At 36.0% G+C, this 24196-nt stretch overlaps 1 protein-coding gene across 1 annotated transcript in view; it reads right to left on the reverse strand.

The window, feature by feature from the left end:
* Nucleotides 1-24196, reverse strand: part of Agbl4 (AGBL carboxypeptidase 4) — a 1188963-nt gene that overhangs the window by 481493 nt on the left and 683274 nt on the right. Inside the window, exon 5 of the mRNA XM_077791547.1 lies at nt 22621-22837. Within this exon, the coding sequence (XP_077647673.1) occupies nt 22621-22837 (217 nt within the window). The remainder of the gene's footprint in view (nt 1-22620; nt 22838-24196) is intronic.

Consider the following 24196-nt stretch of genomic DNA (forward strand, 5'->3'; position numbering starts at 1 on the left):
AAGGCTCTTATAACCCATTAATTTCACCTCTAAACCTTGTATTGTTTTACCCAACAGCTTTTGCTGGAGACCTCATATCTAAACTGTGACAGTTACATAGTTAATGAACAGCAGAGTCAGATTGCTAACTTATGTAGCCTGCACCATATTGACTTATGCATCTAGTACCCTTTTACTTCCCTGTAGGTGATCAGCTAATATTTGGAGAAATAGTAATAAACAAACAAGCAAACTTTATAAATGGGTCTGAAAGGAATAGGAGCAGTTTGCAGTGAAATGAAGCTAATCTAGGAGTCAGCATGTGGGCTTCTAGCCAGAGCTGTTCCACTAAATCATGGGGTGACTCAGGAAAGCCATTTCCCTACTCTGACCCCCAATTTCTCCAGCTATAAAAAGAGAAGTAGGTTTGCAAACATTGTTAGTAGATAAGTCTTTATTCAAAGTAAGTCTTTGGGGAAGGTCAGTGAGCAGGGGCTGCTGTGGTATTTGTGGCAGAGAGGACAAGAGGTCAGAGCCATGACTTATCAGAAGTTCCTCATTTCCCTCACTCTGCAGAGGCCCCTAAAGTACTGTTCACAGTCCAGATTCCTCCTTAGGGATACAGGAAGTACAGTTTTAACATTCCAGAACTAAAGGAACATAAGATTCTTCTGGGCTTTGACATTCTATGACTCACATAAAAGAAATGACCTTGTGCTTTACTGTTATATACCTTCTGATTCAACAAAATAGAAATGTGGCTTCAGAAGAAATTACCATGTATGACTATACCCAAAGGTCCTGAGAAGGAATTATGACTCTAAGAGCATAACTTTTGCACCTGCCCCCATTGTAGGCATACCACAAATACAAAAACATTCCATTAACCTATGAACATTATATTTAAATTATATTTTAATAATTATGAACAAAATATTTAAATATAAATATATTTAATAGAAAAATAGTAAGTGGCCCTTGGAGTCCCCAGATTTATCATTTTCCTATGCAATTTTGCTTTCTTTAATCTCTAGACTGATTAATAAAATCTTGCTAAAAAGAGGTTCATTTATCAAATGTGCCCCTATCAACATAAATTAGTTTTAGAACATTGTCGTTTCCCTAAGATCTAGCTTGAGATGACTTGTGTGTGTGTGTGTGTGTGTGTGTGTGTGTGTAGGTGGTGTGATTCTTAGAAAGACCTACTATCAAATGGAGTAGGTTGCATGAAAGTAGAACATTTGTTTACACAGTCCAATATCCCACCATCTCCTTTCACACACAGTCAGATCTCACTGCCCTAGAAAAGAAGAGGAAGAGAGTTGTCTCAAGTGTTGTTTGTTTTCTCAGGGATTTAAGATATTGCACATAAAATTAAAATTTTTGAAAAACCAGGTGTTTTGGTGCACAGCAATAATCTCATCTATGTGGGAGGCTGAGGCAAGAGGATCACAATTTGATGCCAACCTGGACAACTTAGCAATACTCTGTCTCAAAATAAAATAGAAAGGGCTGTGAATGAAGCTCAGTGGTAAAGTGCATGCCTAACATGTGCAAAGCCTTGGCTCAATCCCCAGTATAAAAAGAAAAAAGTTAAATTTTTGAGCTTCCCCACTATCAATCCCAGAAGCTTCTGAAAAGTCCAGTACTCTGTTGAGCTGCTCAAAGGCAAGTTAGGCACAGTTCCTAAGGTTAAGGAGCAACCAGTTTAGAAAAAAAGGGTTTGATATATATACAACAGAATCATACAATAAAGCAGGAAATATTAGCAGTCTAAAAAAGGGAAGAGAAATTGTGGACAAGTTCACTTAGAGCTGAAGGGAATCAGGGATAATTTCTGGAGGCACTTCAACTGGACCAAATTTCATCTTATTCTGTCATTTACTGATGTGTTAATGCACAGTCACTGAGCACCACTTTGGAAATTGCGTCTGTGCTTGAATTAGGCATGGCCCCCTTGTCCTCACAAAATGCATAATCAAATGCAATGACTTTATTTCAGCAGCTCACCAGATATCCTGAATATTTCAATTATGAATTTCAATGGGGTCATATTTTTGCTTGATTTTTTCATTTTTCTTCCCTATTTAACTGTGAGCTCATAAAGAAGGGTGTTTTTAAAGTACATCTATAGCCTTACATCTCAGTATTTCCTATCCTATAATAAGTGATTAATAAATATTTGGCTAATGAATAGTTTGTTTAATTTTTCCTCATGATTTTTTTTAATACATAAGGTCATTTATTATAGTAATATATGCTACAAGGTAAATCAACTGGCCAGAATCAGTAGCGAGGATGTGCAACCTACATCATTTAGGGTGGTCAGGAAGGCCTTTCTGAGGGGACATTTGAGTAGAGACCTGATAGACAAGGAGCCAATCATGGGGAGATATAGAAACAGTATATTCCAGGGAAAATTAACAAGTGCAAAGGTCCTGGGCAGGACTCAAGACAGCCTCTCTATCAGAAGAACCTATCAGGCGGATTGGGAATGAGATAGGGCAAAGAATGAGAAGAGGCAGGAGCCAGACCACAGGAAACCTTCTTATGGCTGTTGGGCCTCTAGCCTGCCCTCTGGATTTGCTCTCCCCATCTGTTAGATCCTCCTTTTGTTTTTTGACACTATAATTTCAGGTTTCCTGCCTACACACAGTTAGCAGCTTAAAACATGCAGGCACTGCAGTTTCTGCCTTTGCTTCACCCCTGGCACATTCTCATCATCTGGACTACCTACCTGCACAGCTATTCTGTGGCAATGCTACTGGCTGCAGCACCCTCTGGGTACACCAGAAGGCAGAATCTCTTAGGGATACTGAGAAAGCCACACAAAAATATTTGGACTAGTGCAGCAGTACAGCTGCTTCTCTAAAAAGCCAGGTGCACAAAACACCAAAGCAAAAAAGGGTTAAGGCTATTACAATAGAAAAAAACAAGACCGTAACCAAACGAACAAAAAAGGTAATATAACCATAAAGGAAAGACAGAGGAACACCTACCCTGGAGACATTCTGAATCACACAGCACCTTTCCTCATGATATTAACAAGTAGTTCACCTACCAAATTGTAGGGTGAAGAATTAAAGGGGAAAAAGCAAATTATTTCACTCAATAAAACTGATGGAGTTTTGTTGTATTTGTAATGAAGGGTCAACAGAAGACTTAAGAATGTCACTGAAATAGTCTGTTTAAAATTTTCTCCTGAAAGTAGATTCTGACTTCCAGAATGAATGCTATAAGGAGCACAGCAGAACACCACCACCACCACTTAACTGCTAAAATGTATTTTTCAAAGCAACAATTTAAAGACTCTGGAAATGGTCCAAGGGGTATGCAGCAAAAGGAAGCACATCTACTTGAGAACATTCACTAAATCATCGTAAAAATAAGAGACTGTGGCATTTGGGCCATGACCTGTTCCAATTCCTATTCTCTAACTCATTGTGATAGAAGCTCTACTCCAAGTGGGCAAGCTGGCTCGCTCGTGCTGTCTTTCTCTCTCTCTCTCTCTCTCTCTCTCTCTCTCTGTCTAAGTCTATGGTTTTGCTTGGGAGTGGCAGGCCACCAGCACCTCTCATCCTCCCTGCTCCACTTTTGAGAAATTCTTTCTATGCAGGTGTTAATGAGGGGAAAATCCTCCCTTTCACAAAGCAGACTTCATTCAAAATGGAAGCTCTACTCTAGGCAGGATAGGGCAAAAATACAGGATTCCAAATGTCTTCACACAGGCTCACTTGTAGAACAGAGGTTTCAGGCCAAGGAAGGCAAGTCAAGAAGACCATGAACTACTGTTCCTACCCAAAGCCTAACTCACAAAGCAGTGGTAACACAATGGGTGTGTCCCTGCTGCCAGGTTAAGTGCAGTGACACAGACATGTGGGAAAGGCAGATACTAGGACAAATAACTCCAACAACACTGCATAAGATAAGGGAATGACTTTCTTTAAAACATTGTGAGAAAGTTCATGCCAAAAGGTGATATCAAAAAGAAGAGATATCTTCCTGGCAAGAGATTAAGAGGAGGCTGATAGCTCCATGAGATTTATAGTAATAAGAAAAACAGTAGACTACCTAGAAGGTTAGGAGAAAGAAGCAGGCTGAGAAATCACACCAGGGGACAAATTTTGTTCCAGGAAACACAGAGTAATCATATAGTAATTAGTACACAGTAATTAGATGAGATACTAATACCGGCAGACCATCCCAGGGGCTCAGAAATGTGTCCAAGGCAGCTTCTTATGAGGGGCAATACCAAAGCTGCATATTATAGGAGAAACAAATTTTAATTAACTAGTCCATCCATCATTGAATAAATAAATAAATAAGCAAAGAAGAACAAGTCTGGTAAAGGGAGGAAATCAGTATCCAGTTGCTATAATACTTTATCTAAAATGTTCATTTTTTAACAAAACTTTATACAACATGAAAAGAATCAGGAAATTGTGACCTATGTGCAAAAACAACATCAATAAAAAGCACACAATAAAAACTGATTGTGAATGAGCTCAAATGTTGTACTTGCACATAATACTTCATAATATATTATAAGAATTACAGGAAACAAAGTCTTAAGAAGTAAAGTAAGACAAGATGACAATTTCTCATCAAATAAGAGCATATCAATAAGGAGATAGAAATTGCAAAAAATACCATAATAGAATTCTGAAGATGAAAAATATAGTAATTAAAATGAAAATTCACTACAGGAGTTCTATGTTGATTTGAAGAGGAAGAAAAAAGAAATACTGAATTTGAAGATAGACTGAAAAATATTATGCAATTTGGAAAACAGAGAGAATAATAAAGAAAAATGAATAGAACCTCAAAGAAATGTGGGACACTATTAATTACACCAACATATACTTAATGAAAGTAGCAGAAAAAAAGAGAATGAGAAAGAGATCAGAAAAAAAAATTGAAGAAATGATGTCTGAAAATTTTCCAAGTCTGGTGAAAAATGCCAATTACTTATCCAACGAATTCAACTAATTTGAAGTAGGATAAACTCATAAAGACCCATACCTAGGGTTATCATAGTTAAAATGTTAAAACTAAACATAAAGAAAATATCTTGAAAGCATCAAGGAGAATTCAGGGAAATTACAATTCCAATAGATGGATAGTTGATTTGCCACAAGACACAATAGAGGGCTGAAGATACTAAGATGACAAATTCAAAGTGCTGAAGGAAAAACCTATCAGCTTCATTCAATGTTGCGTAGTCTACCTTGGTACCAAAATCAGATAAATGTATTACAAGAAAACTGCATATCAATATCCCTTGCGAATAAAGACACAAAAATCCTCAACAAAGTGCTAGCTGACCAAACCCAGCAAAACATTAAAAGGCTGTACACCATGACCAAATGGAATTCATCATATAAATACAAATTTGGTTTAACATCAATGCCATTGTTTTTCTTTTTTCTTTCTTTCTTTCTCTCTCTCTCTCTCTTTTTTTTTTTTTTGGTACTAGAGATTGAAACCAGGGGTGCTCAAACACTGAGCCATATACAAAGGCCTTTTTTATATTTTTTATTTAGAGACAAGGTCTTGATAAGTTGCTACGTGCCTCGCTAAGTTGCTGAGGCTGACTTTGAAGTCACAATTCTCCTGTGTAAGCCTCCCAGGCCGCTGGGATTACTGGTGTACACAATCATACCCGGCTAATGCTAATTTAATAAAATAAAGAATAGAAACCACATGATCATCCCAAAATATAACTTAAAAATCATTTGATAGAATGCAGCATTTTTAATGATAAGAATATTCATCAATAAACTAGGAGTGGAAGATATCTTCCTTAGCAAACTTCCTATGATCAAGGACATCTAAAAAAACTCAATGCTGACAACGTATCTAATGATGAAAGACTGGATGCTTTACCTCTAAAATTAGCAACAAGACAAGGAAGTATATTCTTGCTACCTTTATTTAACATTTGCCTAGATTATTTCTAATAGCCCAGAAAATTAGGCAAGAGAAGAAATAGAATAATGAAACAAAAGAAGTAAAAATATCTCTATTTGAAGATGATATGAACTTGTGTATAAAAATATCCCAAGTAATCCACTGAAAACCATTATAAATAATAAGTGAATTCAGCAAGGTTACAGAATACAAGATCAAAATACAAAGCTAAATTTGTATTTCAGTCCAAAAATTAAAATAAAAAATTATTTATAATAGCTTCAAAAGAAGAAAATATATAAGAATTGCAAAACAGTATTAGACATTAAATAATATATAAATAAATGAGAAATATCCCATAGTCTACATGAGAAGACAATGTTATTAATATGGCAATACTCTCCAAGTTGATCTACAGATTCAATGCAGTAACTATCAAAACCCCACCTCGCCTTTTTGCATAAATTATCAAGGTAACCCTAAAATTCATATAGAAATGTAAGAGACCCATTATAGCCAAAACATTCTTTAAAAACAATATCAGAGTGGAAAAACCCACAGACCCTCATTTAAAAATTTATTATAAAGATACAGCAATAAAGATAAACTGGTACAAGTACAGATATATTGAGTAATGATAAATAATTAAAAGTCTAGAAATAAACTCCTACATCTACAGTAACCTGGTTTTTGACAAGGATGCTAAGACAGTAAAATGGGGTAAAGGACAATGTTTTTACCAAATAGTGCTGAGAAATGTATAGGTTAGAACCTTTCCTCACACCATCCACTAAAACTAACACAATAATGGATTATAAAGCTCAAGGTAAAAGCTCAAACTATAAAGCTATAAGAAGAAAATACAAGATCAAATATTTATAACTTTGGGTTAGACAATGGTTTCTCAGATCCACGCTATGGACTACAAGCTTGTATTCTCCCCAAATTTATATTCTGGAATCCTAATTTCCAATGTGATATTATTGGGAGGTGGGTTTTTTGAGATAATTAATGAGAATAGAGCCTTCATGAAATTACTGGCCTTATGAAAAGACATAGAAAAATTTCTTTCTTTCTATTTTGAGAAATTTGAGAACACAACAATCAATAGACAGACATTGGCTAACCAGGAAGTGGGTTCTCAGTAGTCACTGATTGACTCTACCAGCATCTTGATCTTAGACTTTCCAGAACTCTGAATAACATATTCCTATTTTTTAAGCCACTCTGCTCAAGGTATTTTTATCACAACAAGCAAACAAAGACAACATGGAAATTTAAAAAGGCCAGAAAGAAGACAGGAAGGCAGGAAGTCAAGAAGACAAGAAGGCAGGCAGGCAGGCAGGAAGAAAGAAAGGAAGGGAAGAAGGAAGGAAGAGAGGGAGGGAGGAGAGACGGGGGGGGAGGGAGAAAGAGAGAAGGGAAGTTAAGGGGAAAGGAGGGAAGAAAAGGAAAAAAGATAGATTGGACTTTATAAACATTAAAAACTTTTGTGCTATAAATGATAGCATCAGGAACATCAGGAAAGTAAAAAGAGTAGTTATCAGAGTTTGAGGGGATAAGATATAGATGGGGAAAAGAGGGGATGATCAAAGGGTATAAAGTTTTAGTTAGACAGGAAGAATGAGTTCTGATGATATTTGCTGCATCGCATGATAACTATAATTAATAATAATATACTATATATTTCAAAATTGCTAAAAAAGATTTTGGAATGTTGTCATCACAAAGAAATGATAAATATGTGAGGTGATGGACATGTTAATAGGTCTGATTTAATAATTTCCCAATGATGTTTTCAATATGTATATTGAAACATCACATTCTACCCATAAATATATCTAATTATTATTTACCAATTTATTTTTTTTAATTGAAAAGACAACATATAGGATGGGATAAAATATTTGTAAATTATATATCTGAAAAAGTACTTTCTATAGTTTGGATCTAGAGTGTCCCCCTAACACCAACAGGTTAGAAGCTTGGTTGCCAGCCTGTGATGCTACGGGGTGGAAGCCTTAGGAGGTGGAGGCTAGTGGAAGGAAGTTAGGTCATTGGGGATGTGCCCTTGAGGGTTATGTTGGGACCCTGGCTGCCTCATGACTTCCTCTTTTCTTCCTGGCCACAATGAGGTGATCAACTTTGCTCCACCAGGCATTCCCTGCCATGATGTTCTGCCTAAAAGCAACAGAGCCAGTCAACCATGAAATTAAACCTTTGAAATCAAATGAGACAAAATAACCTTTCATTCTTTAAAGTTAATTTATCTCATGTAAAGTACTTGTCATAGTAATGGAAAGCTGACTAATTCAGTAGTTACATCCAGAAACTATAAAGAATTTCTACAATGCAAAAACAAAAAGATAAAACATTTTAAAAATGGGCAAATGATCTGAAAAGATATTTCTCCAAAAAAGGAGATACAGATAAAAAGATTTTCAACATTATTAGTCAAAGGAAGAAAAAGGTAGTTTCTCTGGCAGTGGAATAGAGATTATATTGGGTGAGGCATTTCTTGAGACAAAGCTTCAGTTCCTTTGAGAAACAATCAATGGGCCTAACAACATACTAGATGTATGGATAGGACAATAAATAAGTCATGCATGATCTTTGTCCTCATGGAACTTAAAAATCTTCAGAGGAAGTTATATATTCAAAGAGTAATCAGAAGAATGATAAATGTTTTAAAGTAGAAATGGACAATATTATAGAAGCTTGATGCTGGGGAAGAGGACAGCAAGAAAGAATTTCATGAGGAAGGGATATTTAAATTGGATCCAGCAGAATAGAAAGTATTTAGGCAAAGAGACATAGAGGAAGAATATTCCAGGTAGGTGGGTCACTGTGTATGCAATTCAGAAAGAAAATCCATGGCTTACACAAAGAACAATAAGAAGGCAAAAGTGGGTACAACATAGACAGCAAGAGAAGATGGATGGTAGTCTGAAGGAGCGTGTATAGGCTGGATTATACAGTATTTTATAGACCATTAAGAATTTGCTATTTATATTAGAGCTAGTAAAAGTATATTCAATGGGTCATTTTCATGATAACTAAAATCACTGGACATGGTGGCATCAGTGAAGTGGACAAGATAATTATAGGTCAAAGTCCTTTACAAATATGAAATGCATCTTTGAAGCCAGCAGAAGACAGCAATAAAAAGGCAGGGGGTTGAACAGACTGACTCTTGGTGTAAGGCACTAAACCTAACTTTTAATATGATGTCTAACTTTTTAAAAAGGAAGGGAAAGAATGGTTTCAAATTAGCCAACTGCCAACCTAACTAAAGTAATGTTCAGTGAAGAAGTTACTTTCTTTGTTCAGGGCCAATGAATCAGGGAGGCAGGGCTCATGTTTAGGAGGCAGGCTGTGATTTTCTGATAACTGCAAAATTCTGAGGTAGTTGTATCAAAACAGAGTCTGGGAACCTGTTTACCTCATATCTTGGCCAAAGAAGCTGTTGGAACTTCCTGAGACGTGCTGATAGTCTGAACTAGGGCTAAGACAACAGACAAGAAAGGGGCATAATCTAAGTATTTTGAGTTGTAGCCTTAATCATACATGGTGATAGTATGTGAGAAGTGAATCAAAAAGAAGAATTAAACAAAAGAGTTTTTTAGCATGGGAAACCATAGTGATAGTAATGCCTCATTGAACTAGGAAAGTCAGAAAGGAAAACAGCTATGTGGTAGTCTGAATTGGCTTTGGTAACTTCAGCCATATGCCTCTGTTTCCTATCAGGGTGAACCAAGGGTTACAATTCCCAGCATCTTATTCCCAAGCAAGCCCTTATTCACCCAGGGCTGAGGTTTGGAATGGATGAACCATTTACAATTAGGAGGGTAAACTGGAAGCCCCTCAGTTAGATGCTGAGAGAACATATCTGCCTCCAATTAATTTGGACTCTTTTTTTTTTTTTTTTTTTTTTTGAGGGAATAGCAAAAACTATGCCAAGAGAATGGAGAGTTGTGAAGTGGCCTGCTGGAAGGGATCCAAAACCCCTAAGCTCATTTAATTTAGAGTGTCTGATTGGGACAAGGTTTGGTGCAGATGGGGGTCCACAGAACTCTCCTGAGAAGAGGATTAGGGGCTGATAATTGAAATTACTAACTTCCAACAATTATTCAATTTAAAACTCAGCCAAAAACATGTAATTATTTTTCATCTATTTACTTGGTCATGTGGCCAGCTGCAACTCCATGATGTTTTACTTCAAAGGGGAAGAAAGAAAAAAGGGAAGGAACAGAAATAACAGAAGGAGACTAGCTTATTTTGAAGTTATCATGCTGGTAGGAACTGTGCTGGCCCACTCTAGCCCTTTTCTGTGGTACTACCTTCTGTTCTCTGAATTTCCAGCCCACAAGGTCATTATTCCTCTTCTACCTTCTTTCTGAGATACTGGCTTTTCTACACAAATCCATACAAGTACTGACAGAACCAGCCAAGCTCTAAAATCTTACAGTTTTCCAAATATCCTTCTTACCCTGCTCCTCTTTCTCCTTACCTCTTAATTCTTGTTCCCTGGCTTTCTCTGATTAGACCAGGTTCTCCTCCAAACTCTTTACCATGGCTTCATGATTCAGCTTTGTTTTCTTGTTTTGTTTCTTTATTTCTTCTTCTTCTTTGTCTGATTTCACAGATTTCTACAGTTCTAGTATAGTATAGATTCTAAAAATCTTCCAACACAGGGGTTTCAGAATCTTCCCTATACCATCTAATCCACTGTGGCTGGGGGCTTCCTATCATCCCCCTTTCCATAATTCAGGAGTCAGAGGACTGCTGAACTCTAAAATCTCAAAAGAAGGGACTAGAGTCTCAGTGTGGATGCCTACCTCCCAGGGTCCTTACTGCAGAGTTCCACCCTTCCCAGCAAGCAAGCCTTCTTCTAAATTTTGCCCTTTGCCATATGATTATCTTTTACTCATTATGGAATTTAACCAGCAATTAGATAAAACTTTATATATGATCCTATGGATAAGATGAAGAAATAAATGGGGGCGGAGACTACATCTCATTTATTTCTAAATCTCTCATAGTACATGGTATGTAAGAAATACTAAAATAAATCAACCTAATTTGAACTTAATTGAATTGATTTAGAGGCAGAAAACTTTTGGAATATTTGGTTGATTTATACTAATAGGTTAGTAGTGTAACCAAGCCTAGAGATTAATATAAATTGATATAACAACTCTAGTCTAGGGTGAAGTCTCTAGTATTATGTATAAGTCCCTGTTATTGGTTTTGGGTCTTTCCCTGTTAAACACTTATGTAATTGACTTAATATTTATAAAGTACTAAATTAAGTTTACAATTTCTGAGTGAAATTCCTAATATACTAAAGATAAGAAAATCTAAGAATCAAAATGATCACAACAGGCTCAAATAAAACAGTAAAACTAATAAGTAAAAACATATGCGGTAAAGTGAAAAGACTCACAATTGTACTTTTTAAAAACTGCCATAATTTAATATGGTAGCCTGGGCTGAGTTCTCAAACAACAACAAAAGGATATGAATGGAAAAAATGGTGAAATCTGTGTACAATTCTGTATTTTAATTTATAAGTAATGTACCAATGTTAATATTTCACCTTTGAAAAATCATTCATGATTATGTAAGACATTACTACTAGACAAACTGGGTGGAAGGTTTATGGAAACTTCCTGTATTATCTTTTCAAGTTTTCTGCAAATCTAAAATTATTCCAAAATAAGTTTATTAAAGAGAGGAAGTCAGAAAAGTAAAAAAAAACAAAAGGCTTTGTTTAATGTAAATTCTAGTTGCATTTCTAGAAAACTAATATCCACAGCAAGGGAGACAGTCCCAGTTGGCCGTGGGATACTTAGATCCCCTGTGGAGTTTTACATTCAGCTCTAGCACTTTAAGAAGAAAATTAATAGCCTAGATCATACCCAAAGAAGAACAACAAAACTTTTAAGTTTGAAACTATGAAATATAAACATAAAATTACTTGGGGTGGGGGAAGGGAGGGATGAGCATGGAGAAGAAGAGATATTTGTCGGGGTGTGATCACTGCCTCACTATCTTTGCAAGCCTGGGCAATGGCTAAAAGAGCAAGGATATAGAAGGCGGGCCCAGAGGGTGGAGCAAGAATCAAAGAGGAACTTACAGGAAGGGAGCTCCTTTCTTGCCACTGGACAGGGAACTGGCTGCCTCAAGAGGTATGTGAGCACAGGTTGAAAAGTCAAACATCTGTAATGTTCAGAGAAGATGCTGGTCTTTACAGTTTGGCCCTTGCCCATGGTAAACGACTAAAATATTTACTAAATTTGAATGAGACCTCTAGTCTTTGTCAACTCTAGAGATTTTTTTAAGAGTTAGGACATGAAAGACCATCTTTTTGAGGTATTTGCTGTTACATTCTTATATTATACACTGATTTGGGCAGTAATTTTCCTCCTGGTGCTCTTGTCTAATGAACATATGTGGGAAAGAAAGTCAACTGTATAGAAAGGTTGAAGTTAACCTGACTTCTAGTCAGGAAAGTCAGGGACAGCCTGCATCTGGAAGGGTTAATTTCCATAAAAATAATTTCTTCTTATCTGGTTCCTAACAACAATCAAGATAGAATCCAAATTCTTTAGCTTGGCAGTTAAAACCTCCATGACTTGACCTCTATCCATCTCTCCTGCTTCTCCTGTACTATACCTCCTTTTTTTAGACTGACCCCATGCTCTTGTCACATGAAACTGTACAACACTATCAAAACACAACAAGCATCTCAGCCTCTTGGCACATTTGATTCAAGACATCTTCTTTCTTCATTTCTTGCCTTGTGCCCCTTTGCTGTCTACTGCTTTACTTATATCAATTTCCTTACCATCTTTGCATCATTAATTTTAATACCTGTGTTGTCTACTACATTGTGCCCTTTTCAGGGATAGGACGTGCTTTGTATTATTCTTTCTGTCTTCAGATGCCAACACAGAGCCTGATGGGCAGAAGATGCTCACCAGAAATTTACAGTATTCAAGATTGCTTTGGGGATAAGGTTGTTGTTTGGTGGTAGAGTGTTTATCTAGCATATGCAAGGCCACATGTTTAATTTCAATATCTAAACTGTGGAGCCAACCGAATCAATAAATGGGCCAAGGAACCAAACAGACCTTCTCAAAAGATGATATACAATCAATCAATAAATACATGAAAAAATGTTTAACATCTCTAGCAATTAGAAAAATACAAATCAAAACTACTCTAAGATTTCATCTTATTCCAGTCGGAATGGCAGCTATTAAGAATACAAACAATAGTAAGTGTTGGCAAGGATGTGGGGAGAAAGGCACACTCATATGTTGCTGGTGGTCCTGTAAAATGGTGCAGCCAATATGGAAAGTGGTATGGAGATTCCCTGGAAAACTGGGAATGGAACCCCCATTTGACTCAGCTATCCCACTCCTGAGCCTATGCTCAAAGGACTTAAAAACAGCATACTACAGGGACACAGCCACATCAATGTTTATTGCAGCACAATTCACAATATCTAAACTGTGGAACCAACCTAGATGACCTTCATTAGATGAATAGATAAAAAAAATGTGTTATATATACACAATGGAATTTATCCAGCATTAGAAGAGAATAAAATCATGGCATTTGTGGGTAAATGGACAGAGTTGGAGAATATAATGCTAAGTGAAGTAAGCCAACCCAAAAAACCAAATGCCAAATGTTTTCTCTGATATGAGGAGGCTGATTCATAATGGGATTGGTGGGGGGTGCATGGGTGGAATAGATGAACTCTAGATAGGGCAGAGGGGAAGGAGGGGAAGGGAGGGGACATGCGAGTAGGAAAGATGGTGGAATAAGATGGACATCATTACCCTAAGTATATATATGAAGACAGGAATACTGTGACTCTATTTTGTGCACAACCAAAGATATGAAAAAATTGTGCTCTATATGTGTAATATGAATTGTAATGCATTCTGCTTTCATATATAACAAATTAGAATAAAAATTCCAGTGTCAGAAGGTATAAAATTACTTAATTTCATTAAATCTCAGTTTTAAAAAATGCAAATGAGAAGATAATGATTACATATCTCAGAACTTAAATGCTACCTTCTAAGTTATATCTTCTCCCTACTGCCTGCCGCCCAAATGAATCTCTTATCCTGATTTACTCTTCCCATCATAATATACACTTCATGAGGGCATGAACTTCTGCCTATTTTCAATGCTGCATCCCTAGAATATAGACAGTACTAGTTACATAGTAGACATTCAATAATAGTACTACCCATAAAATAAGGGTGTTGTGAGGATGACATGCTTATAAATAATGGGAGACCAGTAGGTTAGATGAAGAAGATCTGGAGAAGGAAGAGAGGTGTGCACAAGGGAATGAAACAAACCAAATTGTGAGTTATGTATGAACATATCACAGAGAATCTCAGTATTATGTAAAACTATACACACCAATAAAATAAAATATTCATTAGTGTTAGGTCTGATACATGCTAAGCATTATTTAAAATTAAAGGGCAGATTAAGAAGTACCATTATAACACTCATGTTTGATTTAAACATATTCATATAATTGAAGAAAACACCAAGAACATCTGAAACCATAATTTATGTGAGAGAATGCTTAAAATCATCTGGTCTGACTTTCTGGAGAAGGGAAGTAGTTTTTCCAAGGTCACAAAGCTAACTAAAGGAAGAGGCTAGACAATAGTATTTTCATATTTTCTAGTGATTATTTAAAATATACTATCAGATTATTTTCTTTGTTGACACATTTTTTTTAGTATTAGGTATTGAACCCAAGGGCACTCTATTACTGAGATATATCCCTATCCCTTTTTATTTTTTTATTTTGAGGAAGGCTCTCACTAAGTTGCCCAGGCTTGCTTCCAAATTGGAATCCTATTGCCTCAGCCTCCTTCCTTGTGGGGATTATAGGTATGTCCATCACACAGGGTTCTGCTGACACTTCTCTTGGCAAATATCCTTAAGTGTGGGAATGGCTCTCTACCTCTAATGTTTTTAGCACAACTGCATGCACACACACATATGCAGTCTCTCAGTTATAAAGTCTGTCTAATTAGTTCAATGATATATAAAATTAGTAGCATATTTATTGTCTTATAGTATCAAATGTATATGGTTTAAAACCTAATGTATGAATATGAAAATGATACCATATTTTTCTATGTCTGACAGTAAAATAGCTATAAATTTAAAATTTCATAAATATTTTTTAGCTAAAATCCACCTCTATCCCACTATTATGTACAACTATACTGCACCAATAAAAACTGTGGAAAGAAAAAAGAATACGCTACTAGTTATATCAGAATGGAAAGTCTGGTAAATCCTGTCCTCAAAAAGCAAATATAAAGCTAAGCAAAATTGACACACCAGTCATCAGTGCTTTGAAAACAGACCAAAGCTACACAATAGTCTCAAAACTATTATGCTTGAAAAACTGCTGAATTTTAGGTAATAAAAATGTGAAACTGACTGGGGATATAACTCAGTTGGTAGAGTGCTTGCCTCTCATGCACAAGTCCCTGAGTTCAATCCCCAGCACGCGCGCGCGCGCGCACACACACACACCCCAAAAAATAAAGAATGGGAAACTATTCTGTTATAGCCTGTTCTACTCCAAATTCCGCAAGCTTGGAGAGTGCAAGGTTCTATTAGGGCATGGCAGGCTGAGAGGAGAAGCTGCTTCCCTGCCAAGAGAAAAGAACTCACTCAATTTGGAGAGGTGGGCAGTACCCACACCCAGCAGCATTATAGGATGAAGATTGAAGAGAAGTCATGGTCATATAACTAGAGCAAGCACATTTCTGGATAAGGATAGGTGAAGAATCAGCAGAGACCAAAGAAGACCCAAGCCAGCTAGACTTGTGACCTGACTTGAGGTTGCACATATACACACAGGAAACAGAACGTGAAAGGGAAAGTAAAAACCAGGGAAGACTGGAAACTTGCCTAAATTTTGAATATGCTCCTCTATCCACACACAGATTCATTGGCAGAAGATGGACACCTTACTGGTTGAAGTGAAGTAAGTACAACCTCAAACCTATCATACCTGACCATTAATTTACACTGGATTGACTTGAAATAGCAAAGACAAAACAAACTGAATGAAATTCAACAACAAGAAAACAAACAAGTCAATTAAAAAAATGAGCCAAAGACCTTAACAGATACCTTTCCAGACAAGATACACAGATGGGAAATAAGCATATGAAAAGATGCTCCACATCATATGCCATCAGGGAAATGTAAATTTAAACAAGGAAATACCATTGCTTGCCTTGTAGTATGCCCCAAAGCAAGAATACTGACATACCAAATGCCAAAAAGAAGATACAGTAACAGGAACTCTCATTCTTTACTGTAGGAATGCAAAATGGTATAGCCATTTTGTTTTGCAGTTTCTTACAAAACTAAATATACCCTTACCATATAATCCAGAAGCCATGCTCCATGGTATTTACCCAAATGAGTTGAAATGTATATCCACATGAAAACCAGCATGCATATAGCATCTTTCTCTATAACTGCCCAAACTTGGAAGAAACTAAGATGTCCTTCAGAAGGGGGATAAATAAACCTCCAGAAGGTTGGTAAATAAATCAAGAATGTGCAATATTACTTAGTGCTAAAGGGGAATGAGCTATGAAACCACAAATAGTTATGAAAGAAACTTAAATATGTATTATTAAGTGGAAGAAACCAATCTTTAAAAGACCATGAAAATTCTAACCGAGGAACTGGGGTTATAGCTCAGCAATAGAGCACTTGCCTCACACTGTGAGGCACTGGGTTTGATCCTCAGCACCACATAAAAATAAGCAAATAAAACAAAGTTTAAAATAAATAAATGAATAAAGATATTTTGTCCATCTTTAAAAAAAATCTTTTTAAAAAAATTTCTAACTGAATGACATTCTGGAAAAGGCAAAACTAAGGGAATATTAAAAAGAGAAGTGGCTGCCAGGGGTTCAGGGGAGGAGGGGGTGAATAGACAGAATACAGAGTAGTTTTATGGGCAGTGAAACTAGATGGTGTACATTCAGACAGTGGATGCATGTCATTATAAATTTGTCTGAACCTATAGAATGTACAATAAGAACAAACCCTAATGTTAATGGTGTAGCCTGAGTGATAATGATGTGTCAACATGGGCTTATCATCTGTAGCAAATGTACCACTCTGGTGGCAGATGTTGATAATGGGGAAGACTATGCATGTGTAAGAGCAGGACATATATAGGAAGTTTCTATTTCTTCCTCTCAATTTTGCCGTGAACCTAAAACCACTCTGAAAAAAGTAATATTAAAAAAAAAAAAAAGAGCAGAGGCATCAGAGCAAATGATGTCTACTCACAGGTAAGACTAGTCTTTTCAACAAAGTGCTAGAACAATTGGACATTTATATGCAAATAAATAAACATAGGCCTTGAACTCATGCCATATATATAAAAATATTCAAAATGAGTTACAGATTTAAATGTAAGGTACAACTACAAAACGTTTGGGGAGAAAAATGAGAAAATTTTAACTTAGGCAAAGTAATTCAATACAATGTTGAAAGCATGATCCATAAGAGAAAATATTGATAAACTGGACTTCAAAATTAAAAACTTGTATTTTTTAAAATACATTTTCAAGAGAATGAATTAAAAGAAAGGAATAGATTGGGGAAAATATTTGCAAAGTTAGCAATTATCTGGCAAAGGACTTGAATTTAGAATATATAAAAAACTCTTGAAGCTCAATTATAAGAAAATAAATAACAGTTTTATAAAAAAATGGGCTACAGATTTGAATTGATACTTCACTAAAGAATATTTTGAATAGCAAATAAGATGATTTTTTATGAACGTTGATGATGATTTTTTAATTTACATTGATTTATGAATGGCACATTAGAAGATGACTGACATAATTAGTCACTAGGGCGATATGAATTAAAATCACAATGAGTTTCCACCACACACACTTGTTGAAATGGCTATAATAAAAATATAGACAATTCTAAGTGTTGGTAATCATCTGTAATTCTCCTCATTGCTGATAAGAATGTAAAATGTGTTAGGCCTGGTGGCGCATGCCTGTAATTCTAACGGCTTGGGAGGCTGAGGCAGGAGGATCTCAAGTTCAAAGCCAACCTCAGCAATGGTGAGGCAGTAAGCAACTCAGAGAGACCCTGTCTCTAAATAAAATACAAAATAGAAATGTGGCTCAGTGGTTGAGGACCCCTGAGTTCAACCCCTGGTGCCAAAAAAAGAAAAAGGGAATGTAAAATGTCACAACTACCCAGTTTGATCTTTTAAAAAAGTCGTACATAAACTTATAATAATTAAAAAATTCTACTCTTAAAAATCTACCCCCAAAATGTAAATTTATGTCCACTCAAATATAGGTACATTAATGTTCATAACAGCATTACTCATAAACCAAACCAAATATCTACAAAATGGAGAATGGTTAAAAAATATGGTTATGTCTTCTCAGTGGACTACTTTTCAGCACTAAAATGAATGAACTACTGATATATGCTACAACATGGATAAACCTCAAAAATACAATGCTACATGAAAGATGCAAGATGTAAAATATGATAATATATTATATAATTCCATTTATATTAAATGTTCAGAAATATAAAATTAAATGTTCAGAAAGCAGAATATAGTTACCCAAGACTGGGAGTAGAAGTGGAGATTATCAAGAAAACTTACTGGTATGACTGAAATATTCTAACACCAGTTGTAGAGATAATTGCGGAACTCTATACACTTGCTAAAAATCATAAAATTGCACCCTTACAAGAGGTATATAAATTATACCACAATAAAGCTATTAAAACTATAACAACAAAAAGATCTTTCCCTTGATATTTTTATCCTAAATATTAGATCATAGTTTCAGTGCATATTCAAAGTAGCTTTGATGGGATAAAAAGAGGCTACTTTTGAGTAATAAAAATAAAATGCCATTTTTGGACGATATAATTAGTAGTAACAGATATGACCATGGTGATTAATGGTTCAAACACTAAAAATTCAAAATCTTGCTTCCTGCCTGTCCTCCCTAGATCTGCATTTTGGCATGGTTAGCCTTCCCAGTTGTAATTATCTTCCTTATAAATTGGAATGAGGATTAACTAATTATAGTTGTGCCTTCAGATATAAACCATATTGAATGCCCTGGTAACTCAGAATTGTCTAGAAAGGTTTAACATCTCTGATATCTGCTTTGAGGCCCAGAACAAGGGAATTGAACCAACCCACAGAACTTCTTCAATCTACTTTGCTGGCATAGGTGGACCTTGAACATCCATTCAATTTACTTTCTTAAGATGGATAAGGTGAATCTCTTTCCCAAAAGTAGATTGGATTTCCGTGTGCCCGTGAAAGGGCCAGGACATGGTGTTAGAATCTAGGAGTTTGAAACTTGGCCCTGATATGAACTACTCATGAGGACTTAGCAAAGTGACTTTTTAGCCTTATTTACTCCCTGGGACAATTCTTCCCACCCCATAAAACTATAGTGAGAATAAATAGAATAGTATATACACAGTAATAGAACTGATATATTCATATTGAATCTAAATGAAGGTCACAGCCAAGGTGACAATGAAGGCTTTCCAAGATTTTGGCTCCAATCCTTAAGTCTATCCTAATCTTCTAGGGCTCCTCAATATGAATGCCCTATTCCTATCAAACTAGACTTCTAAACAACTACCACACATTGTTTCTGGCTTCTCTTGCTTTTGGAAGCTTCTCTCCAACTCTGTATTTAGTAATCCTATTCATCTTTCAAGATTTGGTTTAAAACTCATCTTCTCCATGATATTTATTCTGAACATTAACTTTTTAAACAATTCATGAGCTCCTTAATTATTCACTTTTTAAAACAGTATAGCTGTTTGAGTATATCTTATTTCCTCTGGTACAGAGAATACATCTCTGGCAATATATTAAGACTTATATAACCTTGTTATATATCTGTACAGTGCCTCTCACAGGGTCTGAAGTAAGACAAAAGTCTCAAACTATTTTTTTTCTATCTGCAGATATCCATAAAGAATAATTTGGGGACCTTGATTCAAATCCAATACAGGTTGAAAAAAAATGTCCTCAGAATGGGGTATAACATTCAAGATAATACAAGTAGTTTCGTATTAGAGCTGGAAGCAGAATTCAAGTTTCCAGGGACAGAGATGTAAAGCTGTCCTCAATATCAATTCTTCTCCATAGCCATAGAAACACAAATTTTGAAAAGAGACATGGCCACTCAAGTATAAGGATTTCTTATACTTAAATGTGGATATCAGTTCTGTTAAGTTATAGTACCATACAACTACTTTTTTTCTCTCCCCCACTTCCTTCCTCCTAATGCCTAGAACCTGGATGCCATGATAGAATTCCACATTGGATAATGAGAATGAGAGCTAAATCCCAGAGACAGCAGAGCAGAAAGCTGAAAGAACCTGATTTTCTGAGGCTTTCAAGGAGCAGACCCTCAATATTAGCTGTGCACTGCATATATCCAGACTTTTACATTGAAAAGAAATAAATGATCTGGGTTAAGTTGCTGCTATTTTAGATAATTTGTATATTTTTAATAGAAATTTATATTATTATACCTCTTATCAACTTTCTGTTGCTTTCAGCTCTTCACACTGCCTCCAGACATAAAATTTAATTTATTCTTTCATTAATTCAATCATTCACTCAATAACCATTCAGTGTGCACATTAGAGCCATTCAGGAGGGAATTTGGGTGGAAGCAAGAGTGAACTATACAGAGTCTGTCCTTAAAAGCCATGAGTGTTGAATGAACTCATTGTCTTAAATTATATATTAATTCATATATCTGGCAAATATTAATCTCAGAATTTCTCTGATAGTCCCATCTCAAATAATGTCTCTAGTAATATATTGTTGGTTAGACTTAGTGTGTCTAATATGTTCTGTTTTCACCCTCTAAGTCTACTGTTGGCCCTTCTCCATACTTTTCTTTGCCCTAGAATGATGATCTGTATGGGTTACCTCAATAGACTTTCCTAACTTCTGGCTTCTAGTTTGGTTGGACAATAGGGACCCGTAGGAGGAGATCAGAGAGAGGTGAGAAAAGAAAGACTATGAACATTGAAGTGGCATAATATTTTGGTCAATGACAGACCACATTTATGCTGGTGTTCCCAAAAGATTATATCACTTAGTTATGTCACAGTCATCTTGGTTTGTGTAAATAGACTTTATGATGTTCACATGATAATGGAATCACCTAAGAATGCATTTCTCAAAACATTTCCTCTTGGTCAAGCAATGCATGATTTTGTTTATCTTTCTCAGCTTCCTCCCTATGTGACCATGTCAGGTTAACTGTATTTTTTAACAAAGGTTACTGTTCCTCCCAAGGAGGCCTACTAAAGTGACTCTGTACAATTGGGTTCTGGTAATCATTTCCCCCTTTCGTACTTTTTGACCTGTTATTAGCCATAGGAAACTTCACTGTGTCTTCTGATTTTCCTATAAACTGCCTACACATTGCAAATAGACCACTTATTAAAACTTCCTCAAATTATCCTAATTTGAGGTTACCATCTGTTTCCTGCTATACCATGTGTCCCAATTTTTAGTTCAAAACATGTAAGTACCAAATACAAATGGTATTTACCAGAAGACTTGTTGGGAAGAAGGTTGGAGTAGAGTGAAGATATTTAGCAAAATCTTAGTGTATAGAGAACTCTAGAATAGAAGAATATTATCATGATCAAATTTGACTTGTGAGTACCTAAGCCACAAACATGCCTTCTTCACTTAAGTGTCTTGAGTATCCTGGACTTATTTAGAAACAGGATTCACTTCTAGATGGAACCCAGTTACTAGGAAAAGACTATCTCCTCCACCAACATATATCAAAATCCGTAGTATAGTATCTTCTGCCTATTCCATCACTATCTTTATTTAGAACCTTTAAAGACTGGTCCATATGTCATTTGAGGAGCCCATTACACACTTTTTAGAGATTGATATTTAAAACCAAATTATCACCTACTTATTCTTTATTAGCAACAAAAGTATTACTGAAAACAAAGAGCAGAACCTATTAAATCAAAGAAAGGAACAATTTCAGATTCTAGTCTGAGCAGGAAAGAGGGAAAAATACAAGAAGATGTGTCAGGCAAACTGATGCATACCCACCCCTACAAGGTGTCTGCGTCCCAATTCCCAGATCCTGTGAATATGTTATTTGACATAATAAAAGGTACTTTACAGATGTGATTAAATTAAAGATCCTGAAATGAGATTATCCTGGATTTTTGTGAACCCAGTACGATCATAAGAATTCTTTTAAGTAAAAGAGGGAGGCAGAGACATCTTTCTCATATCTTATTCTGTTACTTCCTGATATAGCAATGAAAAAAAAAAACCTAATGAAATAATAATAACTACATATAATTATAATAAAACTAATTAAATAGTATTTTAAACCATTAGTTATATTAATTATTATATCTGTAGCTATTAGGTAATAATTATTAGATTATGAATATGTAACTATATTGTTACTTAATATATTTAAATTATTAAAACTTTCACAACATACTATCTACAATGTACTATTCATTATTTGAATTCTTTAAAAACCCATTGCTAAGTCCCAACTCCAAGGTTGCCTGTTTCTAAAATAGGTATCCCAAACCTGGCACTGGCCTTACCACGCTCTGGCCCAGCTGCTCCCGAAAGAAGTAATCCATGTTTCTTTTTTGCAGGCTATCGAGGTAATGCTGGAAGCGCGTGTATGTATATGGGTAGCAGTAAGCAAACTGGTAAATATCTTCTTCTCGGTCAAAACAGAATGCGAAGGACATCACATAATTCTTTTTATGGTCTGGACATCGATAGTAATAAACATTTTTAGGTGGCAGCCTTTGCCTAAAAAAATACAAAGAAAGAAAGTTGGGCATATCAAATAGTAGTTCAAGCTTCAAAAGGTAACAAATAGGAATAAATGTCTAGGAGAAAAACTAACAACAAAAATCCCAGGCAGTGGGAGTATGAAAATAACATAACACAGAGTCAAAACCAGAGCTGAATGTGTTAGTACTGTGATTCTACATGGGCAGCCCCAGGCCATCTCAGCTCACACATTTTGTAGAACTCTTGCTTTATTTTAATTGCTCTGTAAGTCTTAGATAGGTTTGGAAGTTCCTTATAGACAGAGATGCTTCTGAGAAATGCTGGCACTGTGAGTGAAGGATTAAGACTCACCTGCCGGGGCTTGGCGTTTCATTGAGAAGACAAGGGGATAGAAGCACATGAAGGAAGGTGTGAGGGGGAAAGTATAGAGATAAGATCAAGAATAACAAGAATGGTTCTGCTTCCAGATATAGCAGCCTGGAGAAATGTGCTAAGTAATAGATATAAAAAAATTATAACATGCTAATGATTTTACAGAATCTTTTATCTTTCTAAGGCTGCTTAAATGGCCAGGTAGGAAGTCAGGTCATGGGATTTCTGTGGAAGAACAGAGATTACATAGCATGGAAATTTGTCCACATATTTTATTATATTAGATTTAAATATTTTAATATTTTATTATTAGAAAAAAGGGGATGAAGAGGTAGACCATCAGTGTAAGATGAGCAAGAACCTGACAGTGTCAAGGAAGAAGATGGGATGGTAGATACCCAGCAAAAGTTTAAAAAAGAAATAGGGCTTTTCCTATAAACCTCAGTGGTAGTGCCAAAAGTTGTCTAGGAGTATACTTAGGCCCACCAATATAGTTCATTTAGCCCTTATCCATTCCCAAGCCACTGCAAATAAACATATAAATAACAATCTCCTTATAAAGCCAACATAGTTTTAATAGAAATCCCCAAGGCACTCCTCCTAACCAGATTGCTACCCCAAATCTTCCTACTTTGAAATTCAAGAGCTACCAATGATGAAATAGAGAAACAGTGACCAGAAGAGTATTTACGGAGTGAGAAGAAGTCATTTCCTCCTGATTCTTTAAATGTGGGGTACTTCCCAAGCAGGCAATAGAGAAGTAACATCCTTCAAGAAAGTCAGGCCTGCTGGGAGCAGTGGTGCACACCTATAATTCCAATGGCTTGGGAGGCTGAGGCATGAGTTCAAAGCCAGCCTCAGCAAAAGCTAGGTGCTAAGCTAGGGCTGGAGTGTGGCTCAGTGGTCAAGTGCCCTTGAGTTCAACCCCTGGTACCTGCCACCAAGAGAGAGAGAGAGAGAGAGAGAGAGAGAGAGAGAGAGAGAGAGAGAGAGAGAGAGAGA

The sequence above is a fragment of the Urocitellus parryii genome, chromosome 11 (genome assembly GCF_045843805.1).
Source record: "Urocitellus parryii isolate mUroPar1 chromosome 11, mUroPar1.hap1, whole genome shotgun sequence".
NCBI classification, from domain to species: Eukaryota; Metazoa; Chordata; class Mammalia; order Rodentia; family Sciuridae; genus Urocitellus; species Urocitellus parryii.